The sequence below is a fragment of the Maylandia zebra genome, linkage group LG3 (assembly GCF_041146795.1).
Source record: "Maylandia zebra isolate NMK-2024a linkage group LG3, Mzebra_GT3a, whole genome shotgun sequence".
Lineage (NCBI taxonomy): Eukaryota > Metazoa > Chordata > Actinopteri > Cichliformes > Cichlidae > Maylandia > Maylandia zebra.
Window position 1 is genome coordinate 42548657 of NC_135169.1, and position 16356 is coordinate 42565012.

At 41.5% G+C, this 16356-nt stretch overlaps 2 protein-coding genes and 1 non-coding gene across 5 annotated transcripts in view; all 3 read right to left on the bottom strand.

The window, feature by feature from the left end:
- The window catches only part of LOC101468006 (DENN/MADD domain containing 4C), a 38440-nt gene extending 32367 nt beyond the window's left edge, over positions 1-6073 (bottom strand). For 2 of the 3 annotated variants that reach the window (XM_004554377.5, XM_004554375.6), the window contains exon 1: positions 5745-6073. The gene's annotated coding sequence lies outside the window, so the exon portion shown is untranslated. Of the gene's footprint in view, positions 1-5169; positions 5365-5744 lie in introns of those variants that run through there. The other variant, XM_004554376.6, reaches the window with a different exon arrangement.
- A 1373-nt stretch (positions 6074-7446) lies between these two features.
- On the bottom strand, positions 7447-15568 carry haus6 (HAUS augmin-like complex, subunit 6). Its single transcript, XM_004554374.6, has 16 exons — positions 15095-15568; positions 14848-14943; positions 14668-14746; positions 13739-13871; positions 13436-13580; positions 11538-11600; positions 11402-11462; positions 11050-11223; positions 10561-10748; positions 10038-10167; positions 9769-9871; positions 9614-9677; positions 9110-9254; positions 8874-8972; positions 8581-8716; positions 7447-8482 (listed from the first exon to the last, which is right to left on the bottom strand). Exons 1-16 carry the CDS (start codon positions 15235-15237, stop codon positions 7773-7775), a joined length of 2469 nt encoding a protein of 822 aa, XP_004554431.1. The 5' UTR covers positions 15238-15568; the 3' UTR covers positions 7447-7772.
- Positions 9426-9556, bottom strand: LOC111501096 (small Cajal body-specific RNA 8). Its single transcript, XR_002721377.1, has one exon.
- Positions 15569-16356: the final 788 nt, after the last annotated feature.

The following is a 16356-nucleotide window of genomic DNA, read 5'->3' on the forward strand; positions in this document are numbered from 1 at the left end:
GCCTGATGATCGTGTGACACGCTCTTTGTCTGGTTTTCACTCAGAGAACCGTGACAAAGACAAAAAAACCTCCGACCAAAAATGATCAATTTATAGCAATACTCTCACTGAGAGTTAAAGATCTAGATAAACTGATTATCCCATCATATCCACCAAATATTAAAAAAAAAAAAAAAAAAAAAGGAGGATGCAAACTATTTTGATGGAAAGACAATTTGTGCCTTTTCAGCATTCATAACCACCATTTTTTTTTTAAATCAATAACCCCTGAAAAAGCCAAATCAACAACTCCTGGAGCACAGCTTCCTGTCTTAGTTGGATTTGCAGTGACAACAACTGCATTGTCATCCCTCAGTAGGGCTTGTTTGTAATATAATCAGAACTTTCAAGCAACTGTGATCAATAGGGAGGGGACAGGGAGGGCACCTATACAGATATTATGGGACCAGACAAGGTGCAGTGAATACCCCAAAATGTAAAATAAAAAAAGGAATCCGTATCTTGTAATACAACATTTCAAATCAGCTCACTAACAGTACTCTAAGCCATTCATTAAAATACTGGATTTTCCTGCACTACAAAGGAGTTTGTGGGGGACACTGGTCTTAACTCACTTGCAAACATGCCAAAGGGACCTCAACAACCCCTGAGGGCAGAGGGAAACTCAAGTTGGCTAGAGAAATGCAGAGAAAGGGACAGAAAAAAAACAGAGATTTCTCTATTTAGGTGGAACCCCTTACTCTATCCCCTCATGGTATGCCCCACGATGATCTCATCCCTTTTACACAAAAGAGCTTGGAGGCTCGTTCCCCAGGGGGGGGAACCAAAGAGCCTGTCTGCGATTACGCGCATGCACAAGATTGTGTGTGTTTGTGCGCGATGCTGGACAACAGCGAGTGCTGTGTCCGTCTCGGTTACTTCAGCAGGAGCCCTGCCTTGCACATCCACTCACAGCTTGCCTGAAACAGCTGCTGAGCCACGCTGTATCACACTCTACAGCACCAGAGCCTGCTTCAAGTGGCACTCTGTAGTTCTGGGCTTTGGATGATCTGAAGAGCAAAGTGGCCCTCTCTGCCACCTGTCATCACAGTGTGCTGTCAGTGGCTTAGGCCAGACTGAGTACAAGGTGCCAGTGAGGTGATGAAACCGCCACTTTACAAGGAGACAACCACAGGAGGGGGAGAGAAAAAAAACATGGAATGCTGCTTTTAGGGCAGATAAAGGAAAGCCGGTAGAGCTGATGTATGATTGCATTCATACGGCGTGAGCTGGAGTATGCACGCACATACATAGTTGGCTGTTAAAGTGCGGTCTAGAAATACCTCACTCTGCTCATTAATCTCAACAGCACGCTGTGATGAACCTAAAAGCCAGACTTAACAGAAGTGATCCACATCAGCCTTCAAGTAATTACGACAGTAAGGAAAGTCTTTCAGAAATGTTCCAACAAGGTCATGTGCACTTGCAAGAAATGCCTCTTACCATTCAATATTTGCTGTTCAGCGTGTGTGTGTGAGAGAGGTGGAGTCTGTGTGATAGCTCGGCATTATCAAATCCATATGCTAACAACACCTCCCTCTCTCTGTAGTGCTTGAATAAAGCCGAAGACCTGCCGTGAACGCTGCTTTTTTTACACATAAATGTCTACATAAAGTTCAATTTCATGTAAGCACAGACGGCAGTTGTCAACAAGCTTCTCAGAATAGGCATCTGGTTGGCAAATCACACTGATGACAGACAGAACGGATGACGCTGCTTGTTGTTGCTGCTGCTTCAGGCTATTTGAATTTGAGCTTTTGGGCATCAGCTCTAACTTAAGTTATTAAAAAAAAAAAAAAAAAACCCCACCTCTATATTTCACAATTTTACAGGTTTTAAGCAAGGTGTGTCTCCCACTTGTAACAGATTATTACATATTTACATATTAAAAAATGAACTGAATCCCTGCTGTTTCAGCACTATGACAAACACCCATATTGTCTGCTCCCTCCTAGTATGTTAACTCTAAATCTTGAACTCTAAGCAGTCCAACACTTTCAGAGATAGCATCAGCGCTAACGCTAAAGGCAGTCAGGAGTGACGTGGAATGAATTCTAATGAGCGGAGCAGAAAATTTTCCACTTTTCTTCCTGGATCACAGTGGGTCTCTAATTCCACTGTGTGAAGCAGGTGGGGTTGTTTTTTTCTTTTTTAAGAAAACGAGGCACTTTACTGAAACCTGTCAAAAGCAGCATTTAGACCACACATTCCCTCAAAAATATGACTATTTACAGTTAAAATCCGCTTGGGTAGATGCAAGGAGCGAAGGCAGGCTTAGCAGAAACGTCACAAGACTGCCTCCCTCCTGAAGCGTGACAAGCCGGTGGACACAGAGCATTCTTTCCACTGTAAGGAGACGGGAGAGAGAAGGCAAACTCATTGCTCGTACTAACTAGCTGGGTCTACACCGACTCAGAGGGAGAGCTACTGAAAGAAAACAACAGACATGCTGGCACACCACAGCAGAGTACAAGGGTCAGAGGAGGGAAGCAGGTTACCTGAGAGGGAAGAGGAGCGGATTACAAGTGCCTTCCTGCTGCTCTTTGGCTACAAACAACTATGTTGAGTTTGGTTTAACTTAAGAGGTGCAAACAGGCGGCTTAACAGAACGCACAGTGCTTCTTCAGGTACACATTGGCTCCAAAGAGACAAGAAACCACGATCTGTCCGCTAATTGTGTAGAAACACCTTGAGAAAAGAAAAAAAAAAGTGTGACTGTAAATGAAATGGTAAGCCTGCAAAAGCGTCCTTGATTCAGATATTACAGCATTGCTGGCACTAACCTCTGAGCTCTTCATGGAGGAAAACTTTCTTTACACAAGCACAAATATTACACAGTGAATGGTTTATACAAACACTGCGAAATCTGACTTTGAAAGATTTTAAATAGTTGAAAGGCTGACCACATGTGCTTAACACTGAATACTGAAAGGAAACAGAAACGAAAATGCCATTAAAGACACACACAAGAGTTTCTCTGCAACCTCCGAATGAGCTGAAGATACAGACAACTAAAGCTCGAATGATATTAGGCTATTTGGCGATATATCAGTATCAGCATTTGTAACGGCCAATACATGAAAATTTAAAGAGTACAGAAGATATGAGAGAAACACCCTTTAATCAAGTTATGAGTGTTGATGTTACGTAGTTTTTCCACCAGGGACTCACCAACAACAACTAGCTAATCCAATCTGAGTTGGACAGATAGTTAACTGATAATCCATGAGTTGTTTCGACAGTAAAACACGACAGTTCATAATCAGCACTGTCACATTATCTTAGTAAGGACTCATAAATAAAGACACGCAACAACTGTTAATGAAATCTGTTTATGTTCTGTGCGTCTGGCAGAAAATGAAATATCGGCCGATGTATCAGATTTTTAAATCATCAAGTATTGGCATCGGTCTTAAAAATTCTGTATTGATCAGGATGTAGAGACACCTGGTGAAAGAGGCAAAGAAGCAGGGCTGAAAAAGACAGCAGACACAGGTGGGACAGAGTAATCCATGTCTCGGAAAATTTCAGTTCCAGCCAGCCAAACCCCACAAAACAGTACACACCAACGGCAAACAGCGAAAGAAGCTAGATGGTCAACTGGACACTTAACATAGTACATAACTGCCAGCTTGATCCCATTTGACTGCAGGCTGATTATGTCTTATGACAGCATTTATAGTAGGTTTTAGTGACAGTGTTGGTGTGCTTGACAATCTCATTTTGCAACAAAAAAGAATCACTGAAGTGAGATAACTTTATCTGCTTAGATAAAACAGATTGGAAAAACAACAACAACAACAACTTTGAGGACATAACTTACAGTTGAAATAAAAGATGATAAATTGTATTACGTGTTTTTAGCTTATCACAAAATGTTAAAAATCAAGCTATCATCAGATCATGAGTGAAATATTGTGATAATGTATTGTGGGGGTCTGGTGATTCCCACTACTTAACAGGAAATGTTAGTGTATTCTGCCTACTTTTTGTTTTTCATATTTATGTATTGCTATAACAGGAAAACTAAAAAGAAAATGTTAGCTAACTGAGTTTATTTAAAAAAACAACAACTAGGGTTCTAAGTCGTTAGTCTGTCTTCAAAAAGTGAGCATGCCATGCTGGGTGGTATAATTTGATGGAAGGAGTTAAAGCAAGCAGGGGTGGTTAACACTGTCAAAACAATGTGACTCAAACAAGTTGAACTTTCATTTATAGAACGAATCATTCATTGACATGAAAGTGTCAGTTGATGTTGGGACTCCAATAAGCTCTTCAAACTCTGAGAAAACTGACAGTGAAAGTGTGGGTGATAAATCAACCTGAAAGTGTCAACTCAAGTGGAGGCTGAAGGGGGGATAAAGGTAGCTCCACCGTGCTATTTGCCGGGTGAGGTAGAGTGAACACAACTGTGAATGAAAGAATGAAGCAGATCACACGGGTACGCTCTAACGTATCTCAACATATCACTCCCCCACTGAATAAATACTGCCTGTTGCTGCTGCTCCTTTGAGCCAATCCACCTCCTTCCCCCCAGTCACCTGACAGAGCCTTTGGAAGGCCACAAAGTGCAAGTTCAATGTACACAAAGCCACCGCGCAGCCATGACCCACTTTATACCTGCAGTATTGTAGAGGTTATAGTGGGAGGAAACGTTTGCTCCACTCCTCTTTCCCAGCGCCTGTCAGGGCAAGCCAAGGTCAAGGAAGAGGGTTTATTTTATTTTGTTTCCACGTGGCAACGGCTCAGTGGATTCTGCCAGAGCAATTTCCATGTTTTTCACACTCTGCGTGCCTCGATTATCCTGTCATTACACAGCATTCCTGCAGCCAGCTCAGTTGGTAAAACACCTAATTGAAATTATGAATACTTTGAGCACAACAGAAGAGGAAGTGCCAAGCTTAGCTCTGCTGGAACTTGTACCATCGGAGCAGAAATATCACATGCCAGTCATGATTCACCACAGCTGTGATGGGAGCACGGAGCAGAGGGAGCACTCTGCTAACCTCAGGGGTTAGACTGCTGCTGACTGGCAAGCAGTCAAGTGCTGAGGCATAGATATGTGAGCACCTTGGCGCTGCATAGTGCCACATCATACACGGCTAGGAAAAGGATGAAAAGCAAACTCACAAAGAAGTCAGACCAGTTGATCCTCTACACGAACACGGCGCTGACTGCATGACAAGAAGGTCCTGCTAAAATTGAGCTTTAAACCCCAACACACATTTTGATCCCACGCAGGAAGTTGGGTTTGTTTCTGGGAGCAGACACCTGCAAGGGTAGACAGACTCCAGGAGAGCTGAGTCTGATTATCTGGCGACAGGGAGGGCCCGGGGAGGAGAGGCGAGCAGGAGCAGCAAGAGGAGGCGGCGGAGGAGAGGGGTGTTATGTTCCCAACTGTTGCATCCCAACCTTAAGTAGGTCAACTTTGATGCAGGAAATACACCTCGTCGTGGGTATAACAAAAGAAATTTCCTCCCATGATCACCCCGAGCGCTCATACGTGGCTCTCTCTCTCTCTTTCCGTGGTTGGATAACACGCTGAAAGTGCAGCAGCGCAACACCAGGAAAATGCATTTACAGCGGCTGAGCGCACTCACACACAGCGAAAGTTAACCTAATGCACTTCATCCACTCCCTCTCATTTCCACAACATGCCGCGATCCCTAACGGTTATCTCCACGGAACAAAACACGAGTACTTACCAGCTGTTTACACCGCAGTGAGAAACAGAGACAATGTTGACATGTAGGCAACTTGCTTGTTTTACCTCCTCGAAGTACCCCGCAGACTTATTTGTGCAAAGCAAAAACAAAAAAACTGGTCAAACCAGAACGGCAAGTTAAAAAGAAGGGTGAAAACGCCACTCGGAAATACTCCTTTGTACTTTGCTAGTTACTTCTTCGCCACACTTTCATCTGAAGTTGTCGGCGGAGGCAGGCGCCATGTTTGTGTCTGGGCTGATAGAGTTAGAGCTTTCCTCTGAACCTCTCGCTCTCTCTCGCTCTCTCTCTCTCAGACTGGAACCGCCCAGAGAAAAGGAAACGCTGCTAACAAACCACCGCTGCAACTGACAGCGCGAGCAAGCGCGCTCGCGAACAAGGAGCCGCTTCTGGTGAATCCTTTCAAAGTAAAAGACTTTGAAATGATTTTCAACTTTTTGATGCAATTCACGCTGCATGTGTGTATTTTATATAAGTTAATATTCTGTCAATTGGGGGGGGGGGGGGGGGGACATAAGGTGGAGGGCAAAGAATCCAACCGGTCCCCTGGAAGACTTTGGAAAATGTGATAGATTTTGAACTGCTAGCTGCATTGTCGTGGGTTTTGCAGCTTTTCTTATCGATAAAGACTCCACCTTATTTGCCACTGATATCGCATTAACGTAGTTATGTAATAGATCAACAATTGAATAACAGAAAAGCTCCAGTTTTTCTACTAGCTACAACAGAAATTTCTGTTTTTTATTATGATAGGTCCACATTAAAAACAACCCGTTTGTTAAACCTGTAAATTAACAAAAACATTGTTTTTATAAATACATGACTGTCTGGGCAGTTAAATTTTACTCATTTATCATGTAAAGAAACTGAGATGTACTGTTACTGGACTTCTTTTATAACATTATGACATCTCAGGGATCAAATGTTTAGGTAAATGTCTTTACACTGACTGAAAGGGCAGTTTAAGATCCACTTAAGATCAAAGTAGGCCCACAATATAAAGTGAGTCTGAAATTCCAGCTATATAGTCCAACCAGCTTCACTTCTATAAAATTCCAGATGCAGCCGAAATATATTGTCATGCAACACTAATATGTAAATCAATATATACAAATGGGAGGATCTAGGTGTTTGTATGGTTTCACCTCACTTGTCCCTTCGGTGCAAAACAAGTCTGAGTAATGACCCACCCATATCTTTTTAAAGAATTTTTTAAATCCCAGATTATAGTTTGTCTCTAAATTGTTTTCATTTCATTAAATTAAACAAATCCATCTGGGGGAAAAAGTTTCATTCCTCTAGTAATTTCGATCCAGTTACCAGTCTTAAGCTTCCCACTGCAAACAGCACATCTGGATGGGAGGGGACTAAATGCCCATATTTCTATATAGACTTCCCCACTTTATAGAAGGGGAGAAAAAAACTTAGTGGGAAATGAAGGCAAATTCGTTTCATTCAGGATTTCATGTATTTTACACAGCACCACTCAAGTCAAATGTTTGTGCCCATACGCTGAACTTTTTATTGTGAAGGAGTAACACGCCGACTTCCCTTTTCTCGGTTTTACCAGTGCTTTGCTTCACGTTTAATTTGACGCCCCCATCTTAAATTGCTGCAAGTCACACCTATTAAAAAAAAAAAAAAAAGACAAAACAAAAACGAAGAAAAACAAAACACTAGTAGCTTCATATCAATTCATTTTATACCTTCCATGCATCACAATTAACAGGAAAAACTTAAACATCACTAAAACAAGGAATTCTTCGAGTGATTATTGGAGAAGTAACACTTTGAGAGAATTCTTTATTTCCATCATGTTAGAAACTGAGCCAGTGGTGCAGTGTAAATTGCTGGGAGGCATAATACACTCTAGTCAAAAATCTCGATTTACAGACAGACACAACAAACAAACAAAAAAATATATACATGCTCATATTTGTTACTTAAAAAAAACAAAAAAACAAAAAAAACCCAAAACAGGAGGCTGAAGACTGGACACTTGGACACTTCCTAACACTTCATGTCATCCATTGGGGAGAATGTGATCAGCTCGGGAAGCCTGTACTCCTGCTTCTTTAGAGGTGAAGGGGTCTTCAGTGCATCTAGATCGAGTGAAAAAATCGTATCTGTGGCTTCCTTTGATGATGCTGGCTCCTCCGACCAGTCTCTGTCCAAACCAGAAACCGTGTAATCTGACAGAAGGCACTCGGGCGTCCTCGTGCCCTCCATCAAAAAGCCGTCATTTCTTGCTTCATGCTGATGGCAGTTTAACGGTGGCTGCTTCACTTCGAGCTTCAGTAAGGGAATCAGTTGCTCGTCATCGTCTTCGCTTTTCATCTCTTCGTCATCGAGGCTGAGCAGACTGTCGCACCCTGGAATTTCTGGCAGAGTTTCTTGGTCGAGGCTGAAGTGGACCACACTGCTGCCTGTGCCACCTGGGCTGTCGTGGGCCTCTGTGATGAAGGTGTCCCATGCAAGAATGGACTTGGGCAAGGCCCCCTGCTGGCAGACTGGAGGGCTGCTGTGGCTCCTGACAGCCGATGGGACAGTCTGGGTGGTCGTGTCGGAACCTGGGGACTCTGAGCTTGGCGACCCATCGTGGTGCTCACTGACCGGGGTGAGTTGCTCTATTATGCTGTCATTAAACTCAGCAGGAGGCTGATTTTTTTTCACTTTGTCTTCCTCGACTGCCTTACGCCAGGAGCTTTTGACATCCATAACTTTGGGAAGAAATAGCCAGGACAAAAGCCATTTTATTAGGTAAAGGAACACATTAAGGGAAGCTTTTGAATGTCAGGTCCTATATTTTAGCACTTACTCAAGCTTTCAGGGGTACGTGGCAGCTGCTTACGAGCAGAGAAGGGATCTCTTTGAAGACTGCTGAGAAGAGCCTCCAGCTCCAAACCTTTAACCCTGCCCTCTGAAGGAGCGGCTGTAGTTACAGCATCTGCAAACTAACACCACGTGCACACAAATGTCAACAATGAATCAGAAAATCTTGTTTTCAACAATCGCTATGCCCCTTTTTAGACGTATGAACCCTCATGAAATTCTCAGTTATACAGCATTTACTACAGATTTCAGTAGTTTAGTTGAGAATCTTTAAAATACCTGATCAGCAAGGTTGTCATATTCCATGTTTAATATCTGAGTCTTTGTCCTCAAGGGAGTCACCTTCCAATCAGTATGGGTCATCTTCCTCACACTCACCTGATGCACAAACATTGATTTTATGTATTCATTTATTTAAACATTAGTGGAACAAGTGTACCATTGTTTCAAGAACAGAATTCAGTAAATATGAAACTAACTTTGAAAACAGAGAAAATGTGAAATATGACACTTGCCTGAGGTGATGATCGTGGTGCAGCTCTTTGAGGAGGAGGAGGAGATGGGGGCGTGTCAAAAAGCCAGTCCAGAGAGGTATTCGCTCGTGTCATTTCAGTCTTGACAACAGGACTTTCGGGCCTCTCGACTGTCACCGGTAAAGTGCTGTTTAGATAAGAAAGTGCTTAATTATTCCAAACACATTTGCGCATCACATCTTTTGATATAAAAGTAATCAATTTGTGGTATAGGTAGGTACTTCACTACATGCTCCAGGTTAACAAGGTTAAGCTCATTAACGTCATGCTGTTCTATCATCATATTTATACAGAAATAAAGTGTCTGCTCCGTATCTGTCCGTGGCGATTTCTCTCAATTCGCCACGGTCATCAGAGAGCAGGGATGTTCTAGGGAGGATTGGTGACAGGCAGAGCACTGCTCAGGACTGCCCAGGTATCTGCCTCCCAGCAGAAAGCAAAAGGAATAATGCTGTCATGAAGTTCAAATATCCCTGATAATATTACCTTTTAAGGTTGGAAAAATTTATCTTGACGTCATCCTGTGATCCTCTCTCCAAGTGCTTCTCCTCTGAGGGGGGAAAACAAATAAATGCTAATTAAAAACAAAATTTAAACGTTACACCTTCATAAAAACTTTATTATAATCCGATTCCGCTCACCAAGAAGTTTAGCAGGGTACTGGGAGAACACACTGCTTTTATAACTCGCTTCAGCCGCCGGCTCAAAAGACAGTGGAGCCATTGGTGAGAGGAAGCCAAGAGCCTGAGGAGGAAGTGGGCGGGCACATAAGCTCCAAGCAACATTAACAATAGAATGTCTTCGTGTCATTTTTCACAGTACAATAACTTAATTTAAAATAAGTGCCTGTGTGGTGTGATGCATGTATATATAAAAATAAAAAAACAAAAAAAATCAAGCAACCACTCACAGGATCTTCATTCAGAAAAGAGACTAGGGGTGTTTCTTTCAGAGTGTCCATCCACTTCTTGTCCCACTCTGCCTCCAAATCCTGAATGGCACTCCTGACTTCAGGGATTTTTTCCTTAGAAATCTTCTGCCTGGGAGTTGAGATTAAAGGACACATTTGTAGTTATTAAAAGAAGAAATGTTAACAGTTATTACCACAAATCTATTAACGCAGCATTTTCCAAACGACAAGCATCCAGAAACTTGGATTTACAGATAATGCGGGTGCAACAGGAGGAATAGTGGAAATATCAGGTTGAATATGGAGCTGCCAGGAAGGAGAAAAATGGGAAGATTGGTGTCGTGAAGGAGGACATGCAGAGGGTTGGTGTGACAGAAGAAGATGCTAGGGATAGGGTGACATGGAGGTAGATGACCCCCTATGACGACCCCTAAAGGGAACAGCAGGAGGAAGAAGAACAAAGGGGAATTAATCAGCTCAGGTAGAAGTGTGCACTATCAAGCGAGTACAGCTTAATGGGTACCTGATGAGGTGGAGGTCCTGCAGCGTACGGGCCATCTGGCGAGACATCTCCTGCAGGTTGAGCTGGGGCACAGGGGCGTGAGAGACCCGACAACGTTCCTCCTTTAAGAGCTGCGCCGCGTGGGTCATCAGCTCCATCACACAGAGGAGGTTCAGCTGGTTGGCTTCATACACATTCCCAGAACTTAACTGGATTTAAAATAAAAAATAAATGTAAAAAAATTATATAAATAAAAGTATACATGAAACACAAATCTACCAATATTAGCCCTGAAAGATGTTCCACATCTTCTGTAGCTGCTGTCTCGAGTGTTTCGAGACAGTAGCTTTGTGTGCGCTCACGAAATGCCTAATCATCATCAATCATAAGGGACAAATACAGTGTATAGTTTTAGTTAAGGGAAAAAGAAAAAGCACAGACAAGATTTCAAAGAAGTTTCCCTGTTGTATTTAAGCAATAACCAGAGTCCATCCATCTCTTCTCACTCACCTGATGTGGGAGCTGTTCAATTCTCTCCAGCAGACAGCGGGGAATTTTAAGAACTTGATCAGTCCCATCAAGGGTGTATTGATCTACGTCTCCTTTCAGGACACTCTCCACAGCACTTTGCTCCTCTTTGATGGCCGACAACATTCCATCAATGGCCGACCACAGGGAGCGCACCTTAGGATAACAGAGAACATCTGTGAGCACTTAGAAAAACAGACACCTCGGCACACGAGTCTCTACTCATCTGAAAATAACATGAATGCATTTAGAAAACAGACTGTCACATCACAGTTGCTCCTTAAATAAACAGTACAAAGACTCTCCAGCGTTTTGAAAAGTTAACATTACGTACTTTTTTGAGCTTCTCAGCTGTAGAAGTTCCTTTCTCCTGAGTGCAATCATTGCTGTAGCGCCTGAAAGGACACAGCTCCATTACTTCAATGGGTCTTAAATTAAATCTGGCATATTGAGAGAGAAATTATACATACTTAAGCAGCTCATCATACTTGACACCTTCTGCTTTGATGTCCCTCATAGACTTCACCAAAAGTCTTCACAAGAGAGAAACAAAAAGAGACTTAAAACAACTTTAAAGTAGCAGAAGCTAACTTCCATTTCTACATTCAAACCTTCAGCATAACAAAGCTGTAGTCACAGCGGATACATTGCTATATCAGAGCTCAGGAAGCAGAGTTGAAACACATCATTTGAAGTGATGTACTGTGCCTCCATTCACAGGTTACTGAGACACTCGGCGGAAGTGAGCCTGTCGTTTACAAAATATCTTTCACACAGAAGGGAAGTGAAGCACAAACAAATACATAGCATCAGCCATAAATTTATACCCACATAAGAATAGAGGAAGCAAGTAAAATAATAGAAATAACACAATGAACAAAGACTAAAAGTAAAATGCTGTGTCTTACAGGTTTGTCTGTGAAGGTTCTCAGTCTTACAGGTCATGGTAATCTAAGGAGCTTGGAAAGAAAAGCGTCTGGACTTCTTTAAGGTTCTTGAAGACTTCTCATCCCAGAAGCTTCTTCTGTTCTAAGAGCACCTGAGAGTCACAGTGTCCCTAAGAGGGTTGTTGATGCCAGTATTGATCATCTGCCTAATCATATGAGCAAAGGTGTGAAAACGGGTGTGGGTCACAATCAGCCAAAGTTTCGGGTTTCCCATTGTGAGACCTTGCCCCACCCTATCATGTGATTTACTGAGATCAAATTACCCAGGATGTGAGTGGGCATTAAGGCATCCGAGAAGAGATCCCAAAACTGGATTATAGATGGCAGACAATTGGTGTCGTAAGCCACCACCTCTGTTCAAAGATGGTCGTTTACAATGGGGATAGATCGCTTCTTTCACTCCTCTTTCAATCCACTCACTGTGTTTATTTTTTGCTTTGTTACTCTCCAACATTTGTTCTTAGAGCTGAAGAAGCTTCTTGGGTGAAAGGTGCAACGTCTTCAAGAAACTTTAAGAAATCCAGTTGCTTTTCTTTCCAAGCTCGTTAGGTTTGGAAATTAGTGTGGGAAAAATGTCAGCTGTATTTTAGTACTGCAGTGAATAGAATAAGGACATTGCACATGTCGAGGAGCGTGTCAGGCTACATTTCACTGTGTGTTATACTTGTATAACTATGCATGTGACAAATAATAAAGAACCTTGAACCTTGAACCTTGACAAAACATCCTTGGATAGAGCAGTGAAACGGAGTACTAAGATTTATTTGACTTTACTAGTTTAGTACAATTTGCAATTTAATACTAATTTAAATAATTTAAAGTGACAGGAAGTTTATTTTCTGTACATTTATATCATTATACTAAGTAAACATTTATTACATTTTTCTTAATACCTTGTACTTCTCTAACATCTTCTGTTCTGCTTCGACGAAGCCTGATACAGGAATCCTCACACCACAATACCTGAATTTATTTGTTAGGCAGTTACTTAGTAAGCACTTTATTGTATTTCACAGCAAGTTTTAGTAATTGAACTCTTTAACTTGTTACTATTTTAACTGTACTCCGTTCTGAGCAATTATTCCCTGATGTAGTCATTTTGTTCTGTCATATTGTGTTTATTTTACTGCTCTACCATTATGTTAAAGGTTATATTTTAGGTCTTCCACGACCCCTTTCACTTCAATACCCACCGGGGCATAAAAATGGCAGCATGTATATTTTTTGGCATTTGAAAAACAAACACATAGACTTGAGTAAATTAAGTCACACATTATTTTTTTCCTTTCTTAATTATATACAAGTCCTGATTATTTTATTTTGGTAAAAAGCTAAAACTTCTTAGTTTGGTGACATTTCAAAAAAAAAAAAAAAAATACTTTACAACTCTGTAAAGCTGCTTAAACCAAAAGTGCACTTACTGGGCCCGTCTCTGGTATTCATGGAGAAAACGATCCTGTTCCACTGCAGTTTTCAAAAATCTGGCACGGACCAGATTGAACCTCTTAATTGCCAAGTTCGACGTCGAAGCCGGCATTGCCGCCGCCTCAGGTACCCAGCTGCCATCTGACAACAATAATGTTCAAGATCACGTCATCATTTGGTTGGCATCTTTGCAAGCCAGGTCCATGGCAGATGAGATTAATAGGAGAACAGAAGTCATGTTTAATTCTGTCACTTTAAACTTTAGGAATTGTAGATTCGAGAGGCTACACAAGACCTACCTGTAGCAAAGGTCTTCATTTCCTGCAGCATGACATGCTTGGCCAAATGAAGCATCAAGCTGACAAACTTGGGGCCTCCAGGCGAGAGAAACAATGATGCCACCACTCTGGATCCAGTATTTGCAGTTTCTTCCTGCACATCGTCAAAAAAAAAAAAAAAAAAACAGATGGCTGTCAGCGACCTAAATACAAACTGTTTTTGCTAATAAAAAGGTTTCATTATAGATTACTATACGACCCACAAAATTAATCAAATTGTAATCTTGAACAAAACTTTGGCTTTTCAAGAAATTCCCCATTAGAAATTTTCAAAATGCATGTTCTGTCAATAGAACGCAAAGCAAATCAAGCGCTCCCAGAATTAGCATCCAATGATGTGTCTGCAAGTGCCAATTGCAACTGTTCTCGCACAGCACAGTGTGAAGTTTGTGGACTTCACAATGCTAATGTGAATCTTCAACATCAATAAAAGCGACCCTATCCCGCACATCTGCGTATCCATACAGCACACACAGAGTCTGTAAACACCAAGGCAACTCCATTTGGCCAAAAATAGGTGTCTAGCAAACATAGTGAGTAATGAAAGCTTCAAGAAAATGGGTCAACATACTAATCAAATGATATATTATTCACACACACACAGTCATTTTTCTCAAGTGAAAATACCTGTGCTTACTCTAAAATCAGGGGGGAATAAGAGAGGGATCTCATAGCTCTTTACTTTGAGTTTTATTCCCATCCATCATGCAGGAACAATGAATGAAATAAAACACTGTACTTTGCTTCAAGGAGATGCACTTGAATAAACGCCTTATTCGTCTGCAACGATTAACATAAATGTAGCACAATGCAAATCTTAAAGAAGTGCCCTGTCTGTTTAATTCAGTCTTAAACTTTCGTACAATTTCTTTTATTCTTTTGATTCTCACCATGATTTCTCGCAGCCAAGCGCAGGTAACTTTGCGGAACTCGGCGTCTGCTTTTGGGTTTAAAACAGGCCAGCAGTGCCTGAAAACCCAAGGATAAATGAGAAGAGATTAAAAACAAATACTGGTGAAGACAATGAATCATCTATCTGAGCATACAAGACTGGTTATAATTGTCTTTACCTATATGCCTCATGAAACCGTGTCCGGTTGAGTTTCTCCAGCAGGAAATGGGTCACTATGTAAAAAGCATCTTTGTTGGGTTTGTCAAACATGTTCCTGTGGGACATAAAACTAAACTTAGCAGGAAACGCTTACGCTCCAGGGAGAGTGAATGGCAACGTACATTCAAGGCAAAGTTAAAGTAGCGACATTTCGCACAGTAAGAAATAGCTAGTATTATTCATAAAGACATGAAAAGCAAACTCACGGCCCCATGATGATGTGTTTAGCATTAATATTGGTTTTGCCAGCGATTGACGACACTGCAACGTCCGGTTGAAATCCCAGCCCAAGAAGAGAGAACCACAAATACTGTCCATTCTTCTTCTGCAATAGTGCCGGATTGGCCATTATTCAGAGGAGTAAGAAGCACCGTGATTGTGTCCGGAGGCGAATTCAAAGCTCCAGACTGGCAAACAGAAAACCGCTAGTCCGCTAGCCTCCCTGCTAGCAACGACGTTTACTCTTCGCTAACTTACGCCAACAAGGCCCATTCACAATAACAAACACTGCCAGGAAACAGTTACATTATAAGAGAGGCTGCCGCTGACGTTAAATCCACGTTGACGTTTGTTAATATACATTTCACACATTTCATAGTCCACTGAGAACTGGAAAACAAAAAAAGGTAACGCAAGGACACAAACCGCCAATTTTTCTAAAGATTACCCGGATGTTTTAAATTACTTCCGGTTAGCGAAGGTAGAGACGCACGGGATTCCCATTGGAAATTTAAAAAACAAAAAAAACTCACTATTTTAACGTGCTTCTTCTTATTGTATTTTTCACTATAAGTAACTATATTTTTTGCAGTTTTTGTCGAAGGTAAATTTGACATATAAAGGCGTAGCCCTGACAGATACAAAGTTTTATTGGACTTTGGCCAGAGCAGCTGTACTATGCTCTAAAAATTTCCCAAGCTATTACTGGTTTAGATTTCACTGGGAAGACAGTGTTTCTAGAAAACCACGTGTGATATTACCAGCTAAGTCTTCCACCTAAAAAGCAGCTTATAGCTTAAGTATACTAGAAATCCCGTATTTTACCCATAGTTGCTTGGGTTATTAGGATTGTACACAGGTCAAAGTCCAGCAATCATAACATCCACAAGTGCTTCACCTAACTCTGCCCTTAGTTCTGTTTGTCTTGTTCAAACAGGATGAGGTCTTGCAGCAAACCCAGCATATTTCTCCAGCTTGAAGAGCTTGATGTTATCCTGGAAAAAGCTGAAGTATTTGGTTGCAGGACTGGCAGGTCTTTTGTGTGTGTTGCAAGGCACCCACTGGATGTGGTTGGGTCATCAGTGTTTCCTGATATAAAAAAACTTTTGTTGTTTTTTAAATAAGATATTTAAGTGCTCCTGAGTGCAAACGTGACAACACTATTGACATTTCATGGCTTTTTGTTGCGTAACTTTATTCAGTCCTGTTAGCTTCAAATAAATGCTTTTGCTCTTTTATTGGACACAAT